The sequence below is a fragment of the Teleopsis dalmanni genome, chromosome X, assembly GCF_002237135.1.
Source record: "Teleopsis dalmanni isolate 2A chromosome X, ASM223713v2, whole genome shotgun sequence".
Taxonomy (NCBI): domain Eukaryota; kingdom Metazoa; phylum Arthropoda; class Insecta; order Diptera; family Diopsidae; genus Teleopsis; species Teleopsis dalmanni.
The window spans coordinates 88,558,744-88,585,089 of record NC_051848.1 but is presented as its reverse complement, the minus strand read 5'-3'; the positions used below and the strand labels follow the sequence as shown (position 1 = coordinate 88,585,089).

General features: G+C 30.4%; 4 protein-coding genes and 2 long non-coding RNA genes across 6 annotated transcripts in view; 3 read left to right on the top strand and 3 right to left on the bottom strand.

Moving 5' to 3' along the window:
- Positions 1–106: 106 nt before the first annotated feature.
- LOC119687113 (transmembrane protein 138) lies at positions 107–4,279 on the bottom strand. Its single transcript, XM_038101302.1, has 4 exons — positions 4,051–4,279; positions 3,910–3,982; positions 3,678–3,849; positions 107–345 (listed from the first exon to the last, which is right to left on the bottom strand). The coding sequence occupies exons 1-4, from the start codon at positions 4,182–4,184 to the stop codon at positions 236–238; spliced, it is 489 nt and encodes a 162-aa protein (XP_037957230.1). The 5' UTR covers positions 4,185–4,279; the 3' UTR covers positions 107–235.
- A 4,123-nt stretch (positions 4,280–8,402) lies between these two features.
- LOC119687989 (60S ribosomal protein L24) lies at positions 8,403–9,256 on the top strand. Its single transcript, XM_038102574.1, has 3 exons — positions 8,403–8,505; positions 8,677–8,752; positions 8,817–9,256. The coding sequence occupies exons 1-3, from the start codon at positions 8,501–8,503 to the stop codon at positions 9,204–9,206; spliced, it is 471 nt and encodes a 156-aa protein (XP_037958502.1). The 5' UTR covers positions 8,403–8,500; the 3' UTR covers positions 9,207–9,256.
- Positions 9,257–16,510: 7,254 nt separating this feature from the next.
- Positions 16,511–19,022, bottom strand: LOC119687326 (protein disulfide-isomerase A5). Its single transcript, XM_038101603.1, has 4 exons — positions 18,864–19,022; positions 18,089–18,746; positions 17,046–17,660; positions 16,511–16,988 (listed from the first exon to the last, which is right to left on the bottom strand). Exons 1-4 carry the CDS (start codon positions 18,891–18,893, stop codon positions 16,690–16,692), a joined length of 1,602 nt encoding a protein of 533 aa, XP_037957531.1. The 5' UTR covers positions 18,894–19,022; the 3' UTR covers positions 16,511–16,689.
- Positions 19,023–19,156: 134 nt separating this feature from the next.
- LOC119687327 lies at positions 19,157–20,133 on the top strand. Its single transcript, XR_005253152.1, has 3 exons — positions 19,157–19,674; positions 19,736–19,855; positions 19,908–20,133. It is a non-coding gene; the product is annotated as an uncharacterized LOC119687327 (long non-coding RNA).
- Positions 20,134–21,205: 1,072 nt separating this feature from the next.
- Positions 21,206–22,211, bottom strand: LOC119687325. The gene is made up of 3 exons (XR_005253151.1): positions 21,785–22,211; positions 21,508–21,697; positions 21,206–21,376 (listed from the first exon to the last, which is right to left on the bottom strand). It is a non-coding gene; the product is annotated as an uncharacterized LOC119687325 (long non-coding RNA).
- Positions 22,212–25,387: 3,176 nt separating this feature from the next.
- The window catches only part of LOC119688667 (condensin complex subunit 2-like), an 8,567-nt gene continuing 7,608 nt past the window's right edge, over positions 25,388–26,346 (top strand). The window contains exons 1-4 of the mRNA XM_038103337.1: positions 25,388–25,566; positions 25,622–25,807; positions 25,895–26,186; positions 26,246–26,341. Coding sequence (XP_037959265.1) covers positions 25,902–26,186; positions 26,246–26,341 — 381 coding nt within the window. The 5' untranslated portion in view covers positions 25,388–25,566; positions 25,622–25,807; positions 25,895–25,901. The remainder of the gene's footprint in view (positions 25,567–25,621; positions 25,808–25,894; positions 26,187–26,245; positions 26,342–26,346) is intronic.

Sequence of the window (26,346 nt, the reverse complement as noted above, 5' to 3'; positions counted from 1 at the left end):
ACTGTAAGTCTGTGGGGTAAGGAAAGAGCATATCCAGATTTATATATTAATAGTTTGAAGAGTTTAGTGTATTAAAAATTTTGTTTATTCATTTTTATTTTTTTTTTACTGCCAGCGCTATCACACTTTTAATAATTTAATAACAATATTTTTATTATTCATTATCGATATCAGCCTCTCACCATTGACATGTTTGTTTTTGCTTAAAGCTCAACTAGGGACAGCAGCTGGCATCTTATTTGTCACTCAATTGTTCAGCAATCCAGTCGATGTTGTCTTCAGAGTAACGTGGATCGGACATAGAAAGTGCTGTTCGTTTAGAAGTATAATAGTAAAACACGGACACTATAAAGAATAATTGAAATTTTATGTAGTTTTCCTTTTATATACTATATTGTGGAATTTATAACGTAACTAGGTCTATATTAAGCACTCGCTGTAGCTAGTGTGATAATTATCAAGGAATAGCTGTCTTGGCTGACAGCTATCAAAACACAAATTGCATCAGGTAACATTGATTTGTATGTACATGAGCTGAATAAGTTTGGTCAAGGTGAGCAGGTACACCCAGTGCTAACAAAAAAGCCGCACTCTAAACACTCAATCACTTCTCAGTTTTGTTACCTGGAGTTTCTCCAAATATTTTTCGATTCGTCTAATTTTATTTTTTTTAAGCTAATGTAATAATTTTGAACAAAATTGCATACTATTTTTTTTTATAACTGTTATATAATTAGAAGGATTTTTTTCCCCGAATCACATTTATTTCACAGAATTTTTAATAATATGCAAAATTGAATAAAAAATTAATATTAATTATAAAAACGAGAAACTTCATTTATCATAAACTGATCGAAATTGTCTTGCATGGCAATGTAATATTGCTATTATTAATTTAAATTAGTACTTGACAGTACCACGTTTAGCCCTGATTACACATTTTAACCAATTGGACATCGAATTATAAACAGCCTTTAAATATTCGTCTGTAATGTCTTCGAACTATACATTTTCTATTGTTTCTCTTAACTTCACCAGGAGAGGTTGAAGAGGAGGGCTGTTTGCTGGCCTATCTAATGATCTAATGCCCAATTGGTCCTTCAAAATGGTAATATATCGTTTAAAAATATTCATATTTATTGAAGTCAACAAATTACTCGCAACACGCGATCGATGGCAGTGTGTAGAATCGTCCTAAAAAATCGCGTCTTCATCTAGCTCAGTTATGGATTCAACGCTAGACAAAACTGCAGTCAGAATCATACGATCTGCTCATGCAGTGGTGCATTTTGTCTTCCTCGATCCTTCTTTCCTCTCTACCTCTTCCGCTTCACGATATTTTTTCAAAAATCGACGCACTGAGCTGTCATTGAAATGGGTTTGAGCTGCTATTTTGCGAATGGACTCATCTCGTTCAGCTAGTGCAATAAATTTGCTTTTTCCTTAACGGTTAGCTGTTTTCGTTTGGACATGCTTTTTATTGTGCCTCCAATAAAGAAACTCTGTTCAATGTAATTTTACCAACTGTTATGTCTAATGCAAAAACTAAGTGCAAAACATGTAAAAGGATTCCCAAAAAAAGAATTTGATGCATAGAATGGCATTTGGGACAACTCTTACATAGATATGTCAAAACTTCATGATTTTAAGAAGAGCAGCTTTTCCTGTTGGCACTGGGTGTATATATTCTATTGATTTCGAGCTAAACTGGGAATTGAAGATGAAAATGAAAAGGCAGTTTATTGCTGAAGTAGAGCTAAGGGATTTCATGAAGGGACTATGATGGGATTAAGGTGTTATATATTTCTTTAAAATAGTACGCTTTTGCAAAAAGTTAATTGCGATTAAATTGAAAAAAACTTTTAATTAAAAAAGGTGCTTAACACTCTAAATATGCGCACAAAATTGATTGTAATTATCTACAGGAATGCATGGGTTTCTATTCGATGTTTCCATACTTCTACTAGGACAATCCTAAAATAAATTGTGCATATTGGAATTTTCAACATACATATATATTTGGTAGCACAAAATGAAAGGAAAACAAACGGAAAAAACAGACTGCATAAACCGCTTGTAAAATATAAGTAGTATATATATAATATATAAATTATATATTATATATAAATACAAGTAAAATATGTATAAATCTATATATATATATAATTTATCTACTTAAAAAAATGTCCTTAAAGCACTAATCCTAAACTCAACCCATTCACACTTTCGATTAGCACTTTGTAGAATGACTTCCACATTTAAAGGACACGAAACTCGGATAAGAGGATAAAAATCCCTTATATCAACACACAAAACATTTCGAACTACGAAATAGGCAAAAAATTTATATCGGTCTATAAATACTAGATCGGACAAAAATAACTTTTTAATACTGTGTTTAATCTGAAATAGGGCAATTTAATTATTAAGGTGCGCAAATAAGATTTGGGTCTAGACTCTGTTAAATTTAAAACAAAAGTGATTGTGATATTGTGGAAATGGTCCTTTGCAAAGACTGTGAAGAACACAGTCGTAGTTGCGAAACTTGTATTAAGTGTTGCAATTGAAAGTACATGTCAGGTCACTTAGGTATTTTTCCAAAAAAAAAAAATCGATAGTCGTTAGAAAAGAGGTACTGCTGGACTGATCTGTTCACCTCTTCCAAATGCTCCTCTTATATATTACACAGGGGGATGCGAAGAACATATTAATTTTTTTAAAGCCTAAAGTGGTGCGTATCACAAAAAAGGCTAAAAAAATACTGCATCAACATCGTATCAACACCCATAACCATAAAATCCTAGAGCGATGTGAAAGTAAAAGCATACAAATAGTACACATTTCGGACACATCTTAAGGATATCTTTTAAGATGGACACAAGATATAATTCGAGTCAATGAAATTTATTCCCCAAAACACTTCACGTTAGGATTTCTACAGTTAGCCGCGATTTCTGTCTAACATTGGACAGAAGATATACTTGCCTAGAGAATATAACAATCAAAAAACTATCTTGTAACTATGCTTTATAGGCAAGTAATTAGATCTTAATGACTTTATGGCTGTGCTACTTATGGAAAAGCTGCTCCTTCCACCATTAGAAATCTTTATTAGAGTATTGTACTGAGACATGCCTATATTAAGAACTGCATGATATGTCAGAAATGAAGATATACACAAATATTTATGAGTCGAGGGTTTGCAAAAGTATATCAAGGACAGAGCGCTGAAATATTTTTAATTCTGCTCACAATAATTCGGAATTGCACTCTTTTAAATCAAATGCAATATGTATTTCCCCAGGAAGATATGCTGGGCTATACTTAAACCATACTTCTATAAATTCAACTGAATAACTTATTATCAGAAAAATACCCAACTGGTCACAGACATTATTGTATAAAAATGATGTAGACACAAACTCGCGTTTCATTAAGCAAAGAAGAAGAAGAAAAGCAAGCCATGGCACACCTCAATCATACTTCAAATACATTAAAGGGATTGACGGAGAAGAGTAAGGAGTGAGATATTGGAGAACTCAATTTTAAGCTCATGATGAATAGAGACGAACGCTATAAGAGATAAGAGCTCCAAACAGGGCCATGATATGGGATTGTATGAGTGAAGAGTCTTACGTTTATAAAAATAAATTTTTATTATTCAAATTTGAACATACCTATTCTTTGCATAAAAACCAAAGCTGTCAATGTACTAGGCCATTCTGCGGTTGGTTGCCACACTGTGTTGTAAATGATCCAAAAATGTTGAGAAGCTGATAGCAAAAAATATGTTAAAATGGTAAATAGGAAAAATTTACAATTTCTCAGGATGATGTGCGAAGCTCCAACCTGGAATAAATATATATATTTACACGTAAATCAAATCTCTATAAATAACTTATTAATTACCTTATAAACACAGGTCGAGTGCACAGCGTATGTAAAGAATAAATACTCGCAAATAATAAAGACGTCTTGTGTACTAAAATACGTAAGAAATAACAATCAATTCTTCCAGGTCATCACCATAGAGCTATAGATTTTACTTACACAAACATCAAGGTAGTCAATGGGAGTTTTTCGCGTAACATAAATGAAGCGAATGTGTTGAAAAATAGATCCGCCAATAAAAAGGAAAATTGAAAACATAACAGAAAGGAGTAGCGTTTCAAAGTGAGCTTCATTATTTCTCCGATTTTTAATTCACAAAATCAAGTTAAAATGATATTGAAAAGTTTTGACTGTGTTCCTACTTGTTCGTTCTTGTAACAGATGCAAGGATTTGTTTTTACTTACTGACGTCAAAGGGAATGCAGCCTTTTGACATTTTGCAGGACTCGCCAAATCGACGCATGAGCAGTAAGTAAGGCACTGCATAAACTTTTTTGAAAATTAAATAAAAACGACCATTTATCTTTCACACCCCCACAAAAAATCGTATCTCCTGTATACAAGCAACTCCAGCGCATAACAAGTGGGAAGTTGGATTCAAAGTGCTCTTACGTTTTCTGATTAGCAAAAATTAGCTCGTGAAAGAAACTTTAATAAATGTTTTTAGAGCTTAATAAATAAAATTTTGAAATACCAACAACAATGGAAAAACGTTGGCAAGTAACATTGGTAAAACAAGATAAGCCGTTAAAGCAAACGTAGTATTGATATCTTCTCAGAAGCTTTGAGGTGTAGCATCTGTAATGAAGTGTAATGGCTTCAAATTATAATACAAACAATTTTGGGCTGTAATAGGATTACAGGTCTCTACCAATGCACAACCCTTACGAAATACATTCACTTTTATATAAATATCATTTACAATCTTAATAGAATTTGATCCTTCTTTTCTCAGAATATGGCAATCATAATGCATTGTATTAAAAATTATCGAGAAAAAAATAAAAGAGACATAGCTCCATTCTAAATCCCTACAGTCTACTCTAAGAAACATTGACTATATCTGTCTTAAACTTAGCTGTCAATAGATCCACGGTTAAGAGAGCATCTAATCATATATACTGACGGCTTTTTCTGGCGGAGGTGATTGCTATTAGGGAAACGATAATGTATTGAATAGAAATACTTCCCACATACTATCAGACAAATAAGCTGCTTTAAAGTTCTTGAGTTTACTATAATTTACAAGCAGGACAGTTCTTAACTGCTAGACATCTCTGAATGAGCTTTCGACGTAGGATATAATTTACGATGGAATGTAAGCGTTTTCTGATATTTTCTACATGATTATTATTAGACCTTTCTGTGATTAGTTTGGGTGAAGTCTGTTTGGAATCTGTGTCATTATATTCGTTATAAAAGAGATAATTATTTAAAAAAATTACCACTCCAATTTATTTAATGAATACAGTTATGAACAGCCACAAACTGCAGCACATGAGAAGAATACATGATATAGAATAATGGTATTAATTGATGGTCACATAAAAATTGAGAGAACGCTAAGGTCGCGAAGGTGATTACCAATCTCGGCAATAGTTAGACAATACCTGGAGCAGACTATACAATGGAAAAAGTTTTAATTTGGATAGAAGGGCAAAAGTCTTGGTCAAAAACATCGATGTTATACAGCTTGAATGGGTACCCAGGGTTGAATATGGGTATACATACATATATAGTAATGGGTATAATATGAATAAAAAATTGAAAACACAAATTTTAAAAACATTTATTCCTATTTTAAACACAAAACTCATTGAACAGACCTTAAATTCCTTATAATTTTTGATAATTTTCTTTAAAAGAATTTTGTATGTAGTGTTTTCTCTTATTATGTGAGTTTTTTTCGTGGTTTGAAAGAAAATCACAATTTATTCAATATTCAATATGCTAATCGTACGAGCTGGTATTGCAAATAAGTACATCACATAATTCAAAAATTAGTATGTTATTAGTTTTGTATTAAAATATTCTTATAGTGTATAGAAATGGTTTTTAATTCTGTCAATGTCAATCATAAAAAATCTATATATATAAAAATAAATTGCATGTTTTAAGTAATGTGAAAGCATAAATATACATTAAGACCGAAAAGTTTTCGGAAATTCTCATTTAAAATTCGCGCGCTGTATATTTTTCGATATTTTAAGTTTATGTAGTTTGGCAGCAATTAAGGCCAATTACTATGCCAAAAATGAGCGCGATCTGTCAGACAGTTCGTTTACGGCAGCTGTTGAAACCAGTTCACCTCAGTAGTGCGTTGCGAAAAAAAACAATGGAAAAAAATATTGAACAAAGAGTTTGCATCAAATTTTGTGTTTCGAACGAAATTTCGTGTGCAGAATCGTTGCGAATGCTACAAAAGGCTTATGGGGAATCAGTTTTATCGAAAACTCAAGTTTATGAGTTTTACAAAGCCTTTCAGGACGTTCGTACGACCGTCGAAGACATTTCGCAACGCACTACTGAGGTGAACTGGTTTCAACAGCTGCCGTAAACGAACTGTCTGACAGATCGCGCTCATTTTTGGCATAGTAATTAAGGACAGTGCTGCCAAACTACATAAACTTAAAATATCGAAAAATATACAGCGCGCGAATTTTAAATGAGAATTTCCGAAAACTTTTCAGTCTTAATGTACTTCCTTATTTTTTTATTATCAAATCAAGGACGGACAGACAAAAAAGCTGATACATTCTGCAAACACATTCTGAAAATATTTTGAACTTAATTTTAATAAAAACCTGAATACATATAATTTCAGAAAAATGTGTACACTAATAATAAATTTAATTATTAGTCATATATATATTAGTCTTCTGAAAGAAATACCAACAGCTACCAGAAATGTAAATATATGTATATTATTAAACATTTATTGGCATTAGCGTGTTTATTTAATTAAATTTTTCATTTTGTTTTTCACTAGAAACGTTACACGCATTAAACATTAAACATTAAAACGGTTTTTGATAAAAACTTTTTTATTTTTAAACTGTTTTTAGTCTATATAAAGATTACAGTTTTTCGATATTTAACTGTAAAAAAGTCTTTATCATATTTTAGAGTATTGCTGTAAAGATCATAAACATTTTTAAGGAGTAAGAAATTTCGTTTATAGATTTCTAAAAACTATGTATGAAAATATCGTTATTCTTTGCACAATGAAATTTTAGTACAAACATAGAGAAGGAATCACAATCGATTAAAAAAATAAGTAGAAAACTAAATGTGTAAAAGCAAATTGAAATAAAAAAATTTGGTTTTTGCATATCTAATTATAAAGAAATTTGAGTTTAATAAATTTGAATATATAAAGTTGTTGTAAAAACTATGTAGGTGCCCTTTGTTAGGGCTATTTTAATTTTTTTCTTATCGAAATTATTAAGCTAAATTGTGTGTCTTCGCATAGACAAATGTTATAAATAAATACAACTCAAAATTATTATTGTTATTTTGAACTCTTTTGTATAAAATTTATTAATAATGTAATATTAATTTGTTATCATATATTTGTCATCACATTTACTTAATAAAATCTTCAGTGATACATACAACATATCAAGAGTTACTTTATTATAATTTCATTACAAACTTATTCTCTTGCATCCAAAATAGTGTAAAAATAGTAAAACCAGGTCAGTATAGCCAATTTTACTCAGAACGGTTGTTAAATCGCAACACCTAAAAAACTGCAATCATCATAAAATATATCTAGTAGTAATAATAATGAATAACGGAATAATATATGAAAATCGAATTGTTTTTTTTTTTAAATTAATAAGCTAATGCAGCTTTATTTAAAATAATATTAATAAATGTTATCAAATAAAAAATTTGTGTAAATTCGTTATTTAAATAATATCAATTATTTTTATTATTATTATAATTTTATAATTTATATAATTTTATTTTATAGTTTTATTTATTATTATAATATATTATAATTTTATTATATTTTTTATTAAAAATAATAATTATAATTGTAATAACGTTTTTTTAATAATTTATTATTTTAATGACCAAAATTTTTAATAATAATTTTGTTTTTGTCTCTACAGTCGAAATATTGGTGAAAATAAAAAAATTTTTAAAAATTAATTTTTAAAAAACTGTATTATTTATCTATTGACCAATTTATCTGTTTCAACAATATTATTACAAACCTCTTTTTAGTTCAAATTAATTAGCTTCTGCAACTTTATTTAATTTAATATAAATAATTATTATCGAATACAGGATCCACATAAATACTTAATTTATATAACATATGTCGTTCTTAGTTATTATTATTATTGTTTAAATATAATATCATTTTATTTTTGCAAATTATTTAACTTATGTAACATAATTGTTGTCAAATACAGAATCTACATAAATACTTAATTTAAATGACATTGCTGTTGTTCTTAATTATAAATATTGTTATTGAAAAAAATACAACATTGAGTTTGACAGTTCTGCTTATGCCATTCACCGCCAGAGTAAGATAGCAAGGTTTCTGCTACCTTGTCAAATTCTTTTCCTTTCTACTGTCAACAACGACAAGATGAAGTACGTATTTCTGCAAAATATACAATTTTAATTCATAAAAATAATAAACATCCGCTGCATAAACAAAAGTTTATTAATAAAATATTTAAATTTGTTATGCTAAGATGTTGCTTTTAAAAAAATTTTACAATTTGCAACAAGGTGTTAAATGTTATATATGTTTGTTTATAGGATCGGTCTGTGTTCATTCAGTGGTTACAAAATCTACCCCGGTCATGGCAAGACCATGGTCAAAATCGACGGAAAGGTAAGTTCTTTTATATACATCGGCAAAGCGCAACAATTAAAATGATATATAAATTATTTTACAGACTTTCACTTTCCTCGATAAAAAATGCGAACGTTCATTCTTGATGAAGCGCAATCCGCGTAAAGTTACATGGACCGTATTGTACCGCCGCAAGCACCGTAAAGGTGTTGAGGAGGAAGCTCAAAAGAAGCGTACTCGTAGAACACAAAAATTCACCCGTGCTATTGTCGGTGCATCCTTAGCCGAAATTATGGCTAAGCGTAATATGAAACCAGAAGTGCGCAAGGCTCAACGCGATCAAGCTATCAAAATAGCTAAGGAACAAAAGCGCGCCGCTAAAGCTGCGAAGAAAGCCACACAACCCCCAACAGTGAAACAGAAGGCACCACCAAAACAAAAGGCCGCCAAAGTGACGCAAAAATCAGCGCCACGCGTTGGAGGTAAACGTTAAGTTGGTTAGTATTTAAACGAGCAACAATAGGATGAACTACAATTAAAAAACAAAAGCAACAACAACTTCATCTGCACGTTTTTATTGCAATATTTTTGTAAAATTTTATAGTAAAAATCGGATGAAGAAAATAAAACAAAAGAATAAAAATATTTGTGTTGTGTTGCAAAAAAATCATGTGTTTGTGTGTGTGGAGCGCGCTATAGTGTTTGCAAATAATCTCTTTGAAGGTGTAGCGATCATTAGTGTATGTTGGAGTGGATAACGTCCTTCGGAATTGTAAAATATTGTGTAAATTTTGTTTCTTACCATTTCATAAAAAACACTTGTCTGTTGTTAATTTTAATACAGAATATGGAACTTTAACAAACAAAGATAAAATTATATCTCATCATCGACTGTTATATCATTTAGAATTTAGAAATCGTATAAAGTGTATATATATATATATATCGTATAATACTGTGGTCACTTCCTACTTTGACACTATCAGTATACCATAAAGTACTATTACCCTATTGTCAAGACAAAGTATTGTACTTGCTGAATCGGAACAAACATTTAACAATGCTTGTAGTTCACATAGATGGAGTTAAACATTTTACAACAATTTTCTAAGTTGCTACCAATATTCGGATAATATTAGAATGCCATATAAGATAGTAATAATAGATTCACAGAAAGGTAGTGCTTAATCGCATTTTCAGACAATAAAAGCTCTTTTGAACGTATACTAACGAAAAAAGCAATTTTGCCCTTTTTAAAGTATGTATTTTGTATGGAAAATTTTAACTGAATGCACTGTTAAGAGAGCTGTCCCTTTAACAGACCTGTCACTGTATTATAGTATTGGAATTGATGCATTTAACTTAATTATAAATTAAAAACACAACTTACGCACACCTGTTTTAAGCGCACTCTCTGAAACAAAATAATTATAATATTTTTAATAACACTACGTTTGGATCGGACTCAGCATCTGACCAGATAAAAATTGACTGACATTGAATCATCTACTGGTGATTAAGTGTGAAAAATGCGCACATCCATTGCAGTGACGACGCGTGCCCTATTTGGACGGGTTTGCGGTCCTTCTACAATTTGTTTTTACATGAAATAAATTGAAATAGATGAGATGTTTTATTAATAACAACTATATTACATTAGGCAACAATATATTCACTATATAATATTTAGCAATTCATTAACTAAATAACATTAAATAAATTAAGTTATTAATATATATTTATATAAGTTTAATATTATATCACGCATTACTGTACGGATGTGTTACATATAGCAAAGCCTCAAATACTACCTTAAAGCAATTACAGATTGCTCAAAACCTGGCTTTAAGAAGACTGTTTAAGATTCCATGGTATATTAGATCAACAGACATACATAGAGATCTTAGGATTGACTCAGTGAAAAAATATATCAGAGACAGAGCTCTAAAACTATTCACTAAAGTTAATACGCTACTTAACCTCGGCCTAGCAATCCTCAAGTCCACTTCTGGACTCTCAGGAAGATGTGCTGATATGAAATGATATGAAAAGACAAATAAATGATACGATTTCTTAGCCTAGTTAAAGCCTAGTGTGGGGTAGAGATAAGCCCCCCAGCCATTATAGAGTGAAAGTGCGTAATAGCACTAATTCAAGAAGATCAATATGGAATAAACACATCTTTTCACATACTTCTTATAACACCAAACTAACTTTTTTCAAACAAAAGAGTTTGTACATAGAACCAGGGACCGAAAATAACAGTTACTTCAATATTTTTTATGAAAAAAAGTAGCAACAAAAAGTTGTCGGAACTCATATTTAAGTATGTATATAATTATCATTCTAACAACTTTAATTCTTTATATTATGGATGCTTTTTATATATTAGCATTTTAAAATAAAACTCAAAAAATAATAGTTAAATTTGCTTTATGTTATATTATATTCCTCAAAAATAATTATTTTCTGTGCCTTTTATTTTTCTGCTTTTTATTTAAAAACGCACAAATAACTATTATTTTTGCGTTATAAATATAAAAATCATAAATAACTGGCACTGGCTGCCGAATATGTTTAAAACGAAAATATGAAATGTATTTTTCATACAAGGCAGTTGTTTTTGTAATTCCATACTTGACTTGTTATGCCGTACTTGACTTTTTTGTTCGCATATTTTTCTGGAGTTTTTGTTATTGTGCTATGAAAGTTTTTATTAACAATTTTACTTGCTGTGTTTATATTATAACGAAATCATGAACCGGCTTTAGAATAATTGAATTAATTGATTAATTATATTTTTATTTTAATTGTTAAATTTCAATACTTTTATTGAATATTATTCTTATAAAAGTAAAAAAAGTAAAAAAAGATTCTAATTTATTGCAATTCTAATTTATTTACTATATATTATATAGTGATCAGCAGTGGGAGTATCATTCGATTGTAAATAAAACTTCAGAATTTTAAATGAGTATTCCACTTCATTCTTGAAAAGCTGATAAACATTTACATCTACCGAACCCTCAGCAATACTTTCCGTTCTGCTTAAAATCGGATCCACTAATTCAGAAATATAATGCTCAATGATATCGTCATCTGTAGGAATGCTTGATGTACAAATTTCATTGTCAAGCTGAATATAATCGTTAAGAGAACCATTGGAAGTTATTTTATTTACTTTTTATTTATTTTTATTTATTTAAATCACGCTGCCAGCGACTGGTATTTGCACAAATAAGCAATATAAGAAAAAAAAATTTATCGTTTGATTTGAAAAAGGGACTTCCCCTAACACCAAAATATATTCATACTTAAAACAAAAATTTGACTTATAGAGTGCACTTTCCCATATTCCTATTGGCACGTGACAATATTTTTATTCGAGTTATGGAAGCAGAATTGTATGTAATTTCCTCTCTAGAAGCTTATTGCACTCGTTTTAGTTCAAGTTATAGAAAATTCAAGCAATGGAAGTTTGACTGCATTTAATTTGGAGAATAGTAAACTAATAGAGTTCATTATGTTATGCAGTTATTATTATTTTGTTAAAAAAATAGTATTAGGCCTTTTCGGTGGCTCGCAAGTATTCCAAACAATGCATGTTGGCCTATATTGGCTAAGCGAGTCATTGGCATCACTGTTGCAATTTGTCAACTGTTATGTTTTGACAAATAGCAAAAATAACATAATGCAAGCAAATTACATTTTGTATACAAATAAATAATTAACCAAAATTGAAAATAAAAATTCTGAAATTTTTCTTTTTTTCCAATTTTCAAATTTATGAAATTTTTGAATTCTGTTTGAATTTTTATTTACATATAATTTTTGACATATGATTGCAATATTCGTTGGAATTTCCAATGAAGGTTCACAATAGTTCGCTTATGCATTGGTAACTGTTTTTTTACTGGCCGATGTGTGTGGCTAGTATACCTATACTGGCCGAGGTAGAGAAAACAGTGTTGTTGTTTTGATACATTTCGGCCAGTATAGGCCAGCATGGGCCAGCAACTTACTGTTTTTTGCCATACTTGCGAGCCACCGAAAAGGCCTATTATTAAATATAGGTCGAAAAAACATAAATGAAAATATTATTTAGCTAGTGTACTACCATTACCACAATGGAAAGTCCGTCAAAGAAATTTCGAAAATGTTGAACGGTGTATTATATCATATGAAAATAATGAAGGCCATTGATGAAAATCCCTTTATAAGCACCAGAAAGATTGCGTCAGACCTAAAAACGAGTGTAGTGTGAACGTCTCACATGATAATGTTCGAAGAGTTAATTTAAGAAATAAGTATTCGTGTAGAGCTGGCAAAAAAAAACCCTCCTGTCTGCACAAAATATTTCGAAAAGTCTTTCGTTTCCTACTCAGCATATTGCTCTGCCAATAACGTACTGGGACGATGTAGTTTTTTGTGATGAAATTAAAATAATGTTATATTGTCACGATGGTCCCACCAGAGTTTGGAGAAAACCGTACTGGAAGACAAAAATATTTTTCCAATAGTACAATTTGGCAAATTGTCAGTTATGGTGTGAGGGTGTACATCAAGCAAAGCCGTGATATAAGAGTTTTCGAAAAAATTTTAGATAAACAATTATATTTAGACAATTTAAAAACTGATCTTAAAAGAAGTGTACATAAATTCAATTTTGTTGACCCAAACAACTTAAATAAGCTCAAATTTAAAATGTATCAGGAAGACGACCCTAAATACAAATCCCATTTACGCATGTCTTGGTTGTTATATAACTGTAGGAAAAATATAACACACCTGCCCAAAGCCCAGACTTAAATCCTATTGAGAATTTGTGGGCACATCTATAGAAGAAGGTGAGCAGAAGGAGTCCGACATCCAAAAATCAATTGTGCAATTTATGAAAAAAGAATGAATCGGGTTTTTCCCATTTGAGCGAAACAAAAACAAATTTTATGTACTTTGTTTAATTTATTATTTTCAATAAGCTTACCTTTCCTCACATTAAAAACTTGATTACTTTCTAATTCATTTTTAAGATACAATGTTTTAAAATTTAAAACAGTGTTGGATGAAATAAGCTGAGAGCCGCTGTATGTGATAGTGGAAACCCCTAACAACCCTGTACATTAGCGTTACATCACCAAGCAGTTTCATGTTGCTTTTGATATTTTTACAATACTACAACTTAGCATTTATTTTTAAAGCGAATTTAAGATGCATCGTAGATTAAGTACCTGGAACTAAAAGTAAGATGATAAATAATATAGATCTTCATATTCTCATTTTTTTGTATTGGTACTGGTGTATTCATATTTATCAATTTTTCCATGAACAATCTGCTTAAATGCGCTTGAAAAATTTGGACAAGATGTTATTGGCTAGGGGTAAAGAACAGTATGCATCTCCAATAACATAGAAACACTTTATTTCCACTGCACTACTTTTTGTTCTGAAAACACAATTCATTGGATATATGTACATATATGTACATAAATCGTTATGCGCGAACCTTGTTAAGGCCATTTTTGTCAATAGAAATTAATAAAATTTAACTAAAGTTTTGCAATCATTTTTTATATCAAAACTGTCATCCATTTGGGATCTATATAACCATCAAATACAGCGAACTATCATGATCAGAACCATTTTCTTACAGTAAAGTACTGATAGACCACAAGTTTGTGAAAAGGTAACTATTATTGAAACAGCTACAGTGCGACAAAAAACATGCAACGAATGCGAAAGGGATGAGATAGCTAAAGGAATAAGCCAGTTGAAAGAATGAGCTAGCTAAAGGAATGAACTAGCTAAGTAGATGAGTTAACTAAGTGCTAAAATTCATTCAAAAAATATATATTAGATTAGTACTATTTTAATAACCTATAAAATTATTAAAAACTGAATCCAACCAAAGGAACACTCAAAAAATAATATTATTGAAAACACTAACAATAATGGTATTTTTAAATATAAAAAATCTAACCCTTCTAACAATCCTCTTGAAAACGGTGTAATCTATCGCCGAGAACGTATTAAACATATAGGGATGTACCTTAAAACTGATGGGTTTGAATTTATTGCAATTTTTAATCACATTACGAACAAATGAATATAGTGGCTTCACTGAAAGTTTTCGTAGAAGTTTTGAATCTGTAAACGTCTATATCTTGCATAGCACCGTAGCTGCATTTTGTTATTTTATTTTGCAATGTGGACACTATCCTTGAACACTCTCAAAGGCAACACACTTAAAGACAACTTAGGTAATTATCATATTAGCCTGTAACCTCATATTCTAAGGTTTGAAGCTAACATAATACGATAGTTCTAGCTGAGTTTATGTGATGTAGCTACTGTTCTTGTTGTAACCCGTAGAAATCTATAGAGCAGATAACATGAAAGAAATTGCAAATACATCACAAATACGTCGTTCGGTAAAAGAAGTGTGAGAGGTGAGGTGATTCTTCAGGAACAAGAATGGAATTTGAGATTGGAATTTCAATTGAAGTCAACCTGGAACAAGATGGAGAAACCTAGCCACTTCAATAGCACGGAGTCAACGATCAGCTAGACATAAGTTGGTGTGTACATTAGGAAATTCATCGTAATGGGGGGCACACATTGAGAATTGACGCAGGACAATTGTTGGTCGTCTTCTTAGACAAACAACTGAATCTCACCTCTACTAACACTGGTCACAAAACACACCTAAACATTTCATACTATTTTTATTATAACAAAATCTCTGAAATTGAAATATGATATCAATTGTGTGCTCCTAAGCTGGTAATCACATATATACATTCGTTGTAGTACACACACTACGAAGTAGTTTTCATTATGTGGTCTGCAACGTTATGTACTTGATATGCAAACAATGTGATGTTAAAGCAGATGTTGCCACTGAGTCTATACGCAGCCAGAAAGCAATTGCAAATGGGTTCGCGATTCCAATGTAAAATAGTGTTTGGTCTCAAGCACTTGTCACTTCGGCTGCGAGAAACCATAAACCGCAAGCAATGCAGGTTTTTATCTCTCTAAGTCTCTTGTTTCAAAAGTTACTTCCTACGGTACCATTGACGAAAGAGTTTGTATGTATGTATTTACGTTATTTTCCGAAAGAAAAAAAAACACTGAGAGGACCTAATGTTTGTGTTATTGATCGGCGTTATATCATCTATGCAAGGCATTCTTCAAAAAATCCTATTAATAAATTATAGTTCATTACATACGATTAAAATGCATTCTATTTTACACATAAAAATACAACATATATTTATTAAATAATATCATTTCATTTCACACTTATTAATTTTATTAATTTCACAGTTATAACATATTCGAAAAATTTACAAGTTTTATAAAAAATAAAGTAAAATCTTAATATGAAGATAGAATTATACATATAAATATAGAGTATTGATTCAGATTTCATTATTATTAAAGCTATAAAAAATATTTCAATGAAGAATAATGAAGTCTGTTACGGAAAAGAAAATTCTATCAATTTTTTCTTTTAATTTCGAGTTGTGTTCTATCGTTAATACATTAGTAGAAAAATTATAATTATAAATTATCACTAATAATACAATATATTTTTAACTTACAATCAATTTTAAACACGAAAATTAATCAAATATTTAATAGATAATGTCATTCCGTTTTATACTTATTAATTTAGTTATATTAATAATTACAAAATATTGGAATAATTTACATATTTAAAAAAAATATTACAAAATGAAATCTTAATTCATTGTAAGATTTATACACATCAAGATCTATATTTTTAAACTACAGCTTATATTTTAAGGAACAATACAAAATTAATAAAAAATTTGAATACTTCATTTTGTTCATTGAGATAAACTATCCATTACAATAATGCTAGAAAAATGTTTAGTTTGATTAATAATTTTTTTTCTACCTAAATTAGAAAATATTACGATCAGGTAATTATCCAGAAATTGTTATTATTCAGATTACAATTCGTCACTATAAACCCTTTGTTTTTGAACTTTAACCGGAGTAGTGACGCTACTAATATTTGAATTAGTAACAAATGCAATTAAATTGGACCGATGTCGTCCACCAGTATATTCAACCTCCTGTTTGAAATATGAAAAATATTTAAGAGTAGGATAACCACGCACTGCATGAATAGTACATAGTTTAGGATACCGCGTACAATCAACTGCACAAAAAACAGTATTTTGCTCGCTAGCCAAAGCTGCCGCGGCGGCAATAAATTCCGGCTTAGTGCTTTTACAATGACCGCACCCTGTATATAGAAAAGAAATTAGAATTAGCATGTAGAGAACAGTACATCAATACGTACATGGTGCATAGAACATAACAAGTGCGTGCTTTTTACGTTTCAGTACTGGTATGAAATTTTCTTCATTTAAATAGACTACATTGGTAGGTTCCTCTTCTTCCCAGGGCGTTTCTGGCGGTGGCGTTGTTGGTACTGGTGGTTCTTTTGGATCAAGCATAAATTCGACTATTTTATCAGCTTCACGAAATGTTATATCAAACTTATATTCGCCTCTGACGAAATATTTTAATGTTGGAAAGCCTTTCACGTGAAACTTCTCACTTATAGTAGTATCCTTGCTTGCATCAAGTGCTGCTAATATGCAAGGTATTTCACGATCTTTCAGAGTCGTAGCAGCTTTCTCATATTCTGGTTTCATCTGCTTACAATGACCACACCAAGGTGCATAAAACATAATAAGCACAGACTCTTCATCCTTGATTGCTGGTTCAAAACTTTGCGTTGTGAGATGTACAATTTCAGATTCCGTATCCTCAGACCAATCTGATTCTTTAAGTTTGGACGTAGGTCCTGCATTAGGATCTTTCATAAATGCTATAAAACCATCTTTATTAGGCTCCCCATCAAATAATTTCTTTGGTACGCTTTTCTCGAAATACAACATCATCGGAAAACCTATAGAATGAAATAATAACCTATCAATTCGACGTATACAATAGAATATTATATATATTATAACTATATCATTTATAAAAATGTTTTTTCCTGTGATAATAAAATATTTTTGAAATTATAAGAAGAGATTAAAATAATTACTGGAAATAAATTCCCCACGATTAATATCTATTGGTTTAATTTTTCGTATTTAATTCTTGTGTCAGGATTGATACAAGACGAATGAATGGGTCAGGATGTGTTTAGGTTTTCATTGTGTGAGAGGGGAGGTGATTCCAAAAACGGTCGTATCAATACTTGGCTCCGGAGCCAAGTGCCGTTCAACACACTTAAAAGAGACTACGATTACGAGATACACAAAAAAAATTTGTTTTGATATATAAAAAATTTCAGATTTGGATTTTAAAAAAATGCATTATCTCACTTACCGGTAATATTAAAAGCCTTCCGTGCAGGTGCATTTTCAGTGCGTTCAACATCCATACCAGCCAGTACAAAACCTCCGCTCTTAAGTTCTGTTGCCGCCCTAGAAAAATCTCCTTTGATTCGTTTACAGAAACTACACCATGGCACATGAAACATAAGCAGCATTGGCCGCGTGTCTTTGGTTAAATGTTTTTTAAAACTTTGGTAATCTGTGAAGTGCACCACATCTTTACCAATAGCTTCTTCTTCCCACGGCAAATCTCCAGTTGGATCACGCATAAAATTATATATGGAGCTAACGGCCATTTGACGTGTATAGTCCTTATGAAAACTGCCGTCTTTATAGTGCTTCATACAATACGGTTTCGTTATCGCTTTCAAATGTTTACACAGCTTCCTCCGTCCCTGTAGCGAACAATCTAGTAGCACCGTAGTTCCGGTACCACGTACAACTTCTGCGGCATCGCGAAATATTCTTAACGGCACTGCAGCTTCCTTAGGGTTGGAAATAAACATCACAAGCACATTTGTTCTTGTGCGCAATAATTTCTTGAAATCTTTCAAATCCTGAACATCTTCTCGTATGCTGCTTTTACGAATGTATCCTTGAGCCTTACAGGCTGTAATGTAAATTTGTAAAAGCGCCAATATCCATACACACTATAATTTGTTGAATATACAATTTGTAATGAAGACAAAAAAATATTTGTATTTATATACATTGCAGTATACATGTTTCTTCAGAGAATTTGTTCAGCAATTTTATTTTATACTCACCGTTTGTAAATAATAATAACGCGGACGCATTTTACGCAGTTTTTATTTCAATTTCCGAACTTTTGCTATCTATTTTTCTGTTTAACTCAAATTCTAACACCGCCCCAATTTTAGTTTTGCAATGAACCCTTCTGACCAACTTAACTGCACCTTGTTGCGGTAGGACGGTATGTATAATGAGAAGGAATAATTGATGACGTTTCGATGTTTATTTTTATTGTATTGTGCCGGTTAGGGTTGTATTTCCAGAAATAAATCAATAAAAATCTGCAACAGTTGATAATGCTTCTTCTTCTTTTGGTGTGTTCAACAGGTTCACTAACAACCAATTCACAAGGCATTATAGTCTGATCACACGGCGCGAATATTTGTAATTTCAGTTGCAATTTTGCTTATTCAATTCGTTTCAATATTTTTTGGCAATATATCTAATATTCGTTGTGTAAATACTAAGCACAACACAACACACTAGACTGTCAAGTAAACTGTCTTTCCAAGGGAATGGAGTTTCAGCTTTTGCGAAGCCTTTTTAATTCTTTAGTCGTAAAATTTCAAAATAGTGCCGTATTTATTGAACTGCGACCAGGAGAGCAGTACGCCAGCTGGAACTACTAAAACGACTGCAATATCCGGAAGCAATTAAAAGTGTGTAGTTAAAGATGTACATATTTAAATAAAGTATCTTAAAGAAAAACAAAAATAACATTCATTAGCAATATGTGTCCGGATATAATTGCATGGGTCAACACATTAAAAACGGAATAAGCAAGTATCTTTTTCCGAAACTCATGCAATTTTCCAAAAGTTATAGGTAAAGATTTATGTATATATTAACACTGCATATATGTATATAAAAATATGTTCTTTTGCAGGTTGCCTAGATGAAAAAAGAAAATTTATTAGTACATTTGTCGGACATCCAGGCTCCTGTTATGACATTTGGGTCTTACAAAACTCTCCTATTTTTTTGCTACTACCATCGAAATGTGGAGGTAAGTTCTTTGGAAAAAGAAATGAGATTTATAAAATCTCTTATATTTACAGAATATTATCTGCTGGCTGATTCCGCATACCCCTGCACAGAACTTACTCGTGCACAAAAGAATTTTAATAGGAAATTGGAATCAGGTCAAATACTAATAGAAAATGCATTTGGCATTTTAAAACAACGTTTTAGACAGCTGTACTACTGTAAATTGAAAGGAGTTGAAAAACTGTGTCACTTTATTAGGGCAAGTTGCGTTTTGCACAATATTGCAAATGAAAATGACTTAGAGTTCCAGATCCTTTTTAAATCAAGAATCGTAAGAGATTCAATTTGTAATGAATTACAAACAAAAAATAACTTAGATTGAAAGGTTTTATGTATATTATTTATTATTCATTAATTTATTTCATTAATATTACAACAAAGATCTTAATTCTTACTAAATTCTTAAAATGATGATTTATAAATATACACTTAATTCTATCTTAAAGTAGTTTTAAAATCACATATAAATAAATATTTAATTCTAACTTAACTATATTCTAACTTAAGACTATATTATTAAAACTTTTAACCTAATTTATCCTAATAATAATAATATATAATAAAATAAATAAATTTATAAATAAATAAATAAAATGTATTAATATTTCAATCTGAAAAAAATTATAATCGTTACATTTTCTTATATGTCATAAAATGAATATTTTTTACTTTTTTAAAATTTCTCACAGCATCTCAAATTTTCTTTGCTCAATATTCGCCAGTCTCTCGTTGTTTTTCTGCAATATTTTTCCTGTAATATAAACTGAAAACTGATTTGAAGCTACAAAGTACGTTAAGTACTTTTTGGGAAGTTGAAGTTCCAAATAGAAATGCACCATTTTCGAGGAAATGCAACCACCAAATATTTGTTTACCTTGTTTTGTAAATATGTCAAAAACAGCTTTCTCCAACTGTCAAAATGCCATGAAAAGTTTTTATTTAGGGTGTGTTCAATGTATTCATTTGCATATGGAACTCATTTGAAACTCGTTGGAACTCATTTACGCATATGAGATTTTGTATACAGAAATCAGTCATTTGCTTCATATTTGTGTTTTTTGACCCAAGTCAGTCATTTGAGGCCAGGGTAAACGCCATATTAATATAAGCAATTGCACTCCTAAATGAATATATCAAACAATTGCAATAATATTTTTGGTTTGGTATATGAGTTTTTGCTAATATCGCCACACAATTGGACTATTGTGCATTATAAATTTAACTGTAATTTTTTTTTTGTGAAAATTAAAATTTATTTATAACCTTATACTTTATTCATTGAAAGAAACGAAAACGTTGTAGGGTTTATTTCAATTATCATTTAAATAAGAGTAATCATAACTATACTTTGTCATACCTTCTGTTTGCTCCATATTAATTAATAACTTTTGTTCACTTTTCTTAGACAAATTCGTGACAATTATTTTTTTGCAATTAGACTCCATGGTTTCGAAATTTAAGACATTTTTTACCTCTTGACCTAAAAGCATTTAATATTGCAATGTTATTGACACGCTTAGCAGATTCATCTTTATAGAGTTTACAATTTTCCATTTCACATTTAATGTAAAAATTGTCGTTTAACAAAATGTTTATATCAATGCTACTCACATCAGATATGAGCCTAAATTCTAATTTCGTGTATTTTATTCTTTCCTGTAGTTCTTCAGTTCTAATATCGAGGTCAGAAGATATTCTTACGAACCATAAAGTGAACATTAACATTTTGCGTGAACTTCGGATCAATAGGAATGCCACTAGCTTGCTTCTTCTGTTCTTTGTTAACCGCTGTATCACAAACCTAACAAAATCCAGCATAAACGTTATATACTTCATATCACCTAGTGATGATCATAATATAAAACAAATGATATAATCAGTTACTCACCTACGAGAACGACAAGATACAATTTTATATTCTGCCAATTCAAGTTATCTTTCTTATGTACGTGTTTAAGGTACTCGACAGTAGTTGTGCGGAAGGCGGCCTCTATTTAGTACGGGCCAATGGAAACGTTTTTGAAATTCGTGTGAATCTAAAATGTTGCGCAAATAGTGCATTGTATGCAAAAACCCATTTTGATTGGGTTTAATAAACATATAAACTGATAAACATTATCTTAAGTCTTTTAATGACTGATATAAAAGTGTTAAACCTAACAGTTTATGATAGTTTTACACCTAAATCGTTTTGTTCTGCTTTTCAATCCTCTATAACTTGTTCCATATTTGTATTATGGACTGCAAACAGCATAACATAAACTTCTCCAACAGTTTTGGGTCTTTACAGTTTCGAAACGAACATAAAATGTCAGTTTAAGCACTCAAAATTGATTTATATACAGTAGTCACAATTTCAGACTATTGTGAAATCGTTTACCAAAATTACCAATGAGTACTTGGAAAGAGCAGAATTAAAAACTTGTTAAAGAAATTCATATTTTTAACTTCTTATTTATTCTAGTACTAAACATATTGTAAATAAGTATTTCTCCTTATGATAACTGACAAAATTAAAGTATCACAAAGTTTGTTATTATAGTCAAACCTTCACATTTTAATAAAAATATGCATTTCATATTGTTTTTATTGTGAATGATAAACATTTTACAACAACCTAATACCAATTTTCATTTATTTAAAGCATGTGCGAGTTGAAATAAATTGATGGCAAATTGAAGGAAATAGTAAATTATGTCAGTATAGTAGCGAATGTTGGTATTTACCAGAATTTCGAGTAAGGTAAATAAGATAAAAATTAGATAAATTAGGTGTTACCATTGTAAAAATTTTATAAGATGTTTAATAATTAAATAAATAAATTTGATAACTTTTAACCAAAAATATTAAATAAATGCAATAAATAAATAAATAAATAAATTAATATTTACATAAGTGCAGTACAAAAATCCCTAAGAAATTTAAATTTACTTTACCTCAAATTACTTAAGCTCACACACGACCTATAAGAGCAAAATATACTACTACTTCATATATTAAGTACACACTTTTTTTAAGTACTTGCGCATTATATTTTTGCACTTTGGCGCAACGAAATTTTATATTTCTCTCATCAAATCAAAACCAAAAAACAAAACCACACTCATTCTTACGCTCATCATGGTAAACTTTTCAAAATATTTCATTCTCAAAAGTATCTGAAGAATTGGATAAAGGTGAAAAATTTTAATGATCTCCGATGGTGTTAGTGCACTTTTCACTAACGTCTTCAAGAGCTTCACGTCCAATTGTTGTTATGCGAAAAAACAAATTTTAGTTCACAATAGAGTTGCCGTTCTTGTAAAGTATTCTTTGGTTATAGGTATGAAGACGCATTTAGCTCTTTTTTACTCTGATTTTCTGTTCATTTTGTTTGATATACAACCGTATATTAATTTTTATTACAATTCAACTCATATAGCTCACATACTCATAATAATAAAGATTTTTAATATCTTGCATACCATTTAACATTAATAACATTAACCAGCAAGCTGGACTGATAGACAATTATTAGCAATTTTACAATTATTAGATTTGCTTTTTTCAGCTTTTTTAAATACCGATGATACTTTAATGTACTGACTAGTGATATTCGTTTTCAAATAATTAAATTTAATTAAATTAATATATTTGCATATGTCAAATTATTTAAACATCACTCAGTTTAATAATTGCGTATTCATATGGCTAATCACAAGTTGTTGCTGTTGATTATTTGCTTGTTGCTTTATGCTATACGCTTTTTATGATTAAGCAGCTTTTTAAAAATAGGGGTATTCAGGCAACTGATTAGTTGCTTAGTTGATTCAAAAACTTCATATAAAAAAAATTTAGCATTTTGATGTTAATCAGTTGCTTGAACGACCCAAAATGCGTAATGTGATTAGTTTCTTGTGTGTAAATGCCTTGGCAGCACTCGCATCAACAGCAAAAGTGAAACATACTTGTGTTTGCAAAATTGTTTACACACAATTCAAACAGCTGAGAGAGACAGCTAACAAACAAATTTCTATACTAAAGTTCATTTTAAGTTATTATTACGATACTTGGTACTGGCAGCACTATTCATCAAATTTGTACTAATCTGAGAATCACCGAAATAGTTGATTCTCTGCTTAGTTTCATTTTTGTGTTCAAATTTTTGTTGTAATCAACTACTAAGCAACTAATCAGTTGCCTGAATACCCCGAATTTTGTTAAATTATGCTTCTTAACACTAATAACCAAAGAATGCCTTTGGTATTCTCTGGACATGTCACTTGAAGTATTTACAGTGCTCTTTGCTGCATTCGGATAGCAGCAAATCCGAATTTCAAATAAAATTACATCATTTTTTTAAAGTATAGCATGACGATGCTACATGTATGCACATCAAGTATGCCGATCAAGTATACGCTTTGCTATACACTTTGAAACAAGGTGTAGAAAATATATATATTGTAGAACATTTTGGTGTATAAATTATAAAATATGTGTAATACGATTTCACACTGGCTTCATTAGACCAGTTAATTTATTTGAGATTCAAGGAATCACGAGTAAGTTACCTGTGATTCGTTTATGTAACTTTCTCACTTAGTTTTGTCGAACGATTTTCTCACTTTTGATATTTAGTTACTTGAATTGTTTGTTAAAAGTGGGAAAAATTGTTCTAAAAAATGAAGTGAGAAAGTTACATCTGCTAGCCGCTGACCTAAGGCTGCAGTTACATTGCATGTGAATTTTGCGATTTGCTAATTGCTTTGTTTGAAAAATATACAAACTCTCCATTTCTTTACCTTGAAGAATAAAAATCATGCTCCCAAATTCATCCTTTGTTATTTGAAATTAATAAATAACTTGATAACGAATTTTCCACTAAATATATTTCATCTTCACTATCCATTTTGTTTTCAAAACAAACAAAATAGAGCTGTCAATTCGTAAACAATGTAAACGCAACATGCAATGTGTTCTCATGAAAAAACATATGTACGAACACGCAAGACAAAATTCGCATGCAATGTAACCGCAGCCTAAAGGTGCATCCACACTAAAGCGAACGCTTACGAACGAACGAACTTTTGCAGGCACCATTACCTGCGTATGTAATGCCAGTGCAAACATATTAAAATAGACTATTAGTATCACGCTCAGACTAGTAAATTAACAACTATTAGATTTTGTATATAAGGCCGTGTGCGAGTTCGAGTAATTTGAGGTAAAGTAAATTGAAATTTTCTAGGGATTTTTTGCACTGTACTTATGTAAAGATTTATTTATTTATTGCACTTAATTACAAAGTAGGTTTTGCTTTATGTTTTTAATGTCAGTATTGACATACAGTTTTCTTTTTATATAAATATAGTATTAAGAAAATGTACATATTTATACATACGTTGAAAATATAATACGTACAGACAAAACATTTATATATATGTGCACTGTTTTTAAATTATTAAAAAATTCGCCTATAAATATAATTATATACATATATTTATTATTGTAATAGAAAAATTTTATATCATAATTGTTTTATTCTTAATTGTCAATTTCTTTAAATTTCAATGCTTAAAATTTACTTCATACATCACTGAACGTACTATACGGACGCTCTTATTTGAAATAAGAAAACGATGTAAAAGGCGAATGCATTGCAAATACAGATAGCTTCGAAGAAATTTAATGGTAACTATTAACAAATTTATAAACAATTCGTTGAGTGATATTAAAAATTTCACAGCTATTTAGTGCCTTAAATATTTATTGTAAATTGAGTGTCAGAAAATCCGTACAGGAGAACAAAAGCAAAACTGACAAGTGACGCTGTCGAAATTAACAAGCAAAACAAACGCAAATAATCAAAATTAATTGCGCTCGGCATTTCATATAAATATTTATAATTCGTTTTGTGTTGGCAATCATTGATGTAGTGTTAAAATAGTTGCTTTAAGTTTATAGCAATTGCCAGCAATATAAAAATCATATTAATATCACGAAATATTTATTTGTTTAGCAAAACCATGTTACCTACAAGTGTTCGGAAATCGATTCGATTCTCTGATGCCAGGCTTTATACTGAAAACGTAACAGAACTTCCACCAAATGATGATGAAGAAGAGCGACGTTTGGCACGTCGCCGTACTTTATTAAGGCAAATTTTGATGGATGAAAACCAAAATCTAGAAAAATGTTTGGAAATTTATAAAGACAATAAAATAAGTCGTGATAATGCATGGTCCTTATCAGTTATTGATACATTGACTGTTTTGCTTGAGCGTCATCAAAACTTTTTGAACAACTTTAGGGTAAGTATACTTATGTGGGTTAAATATTGTTTCTGTTTAAAACTTTGAACATAATTAAGGTTGCTTGTCCTTCGCTAGAAGCTTCATCAAGGGTATATGGTTTACGCGTAGACTCTATATACGGAGACGTTATGCGTATTTCCGCAGGTTTAGCTGCAAA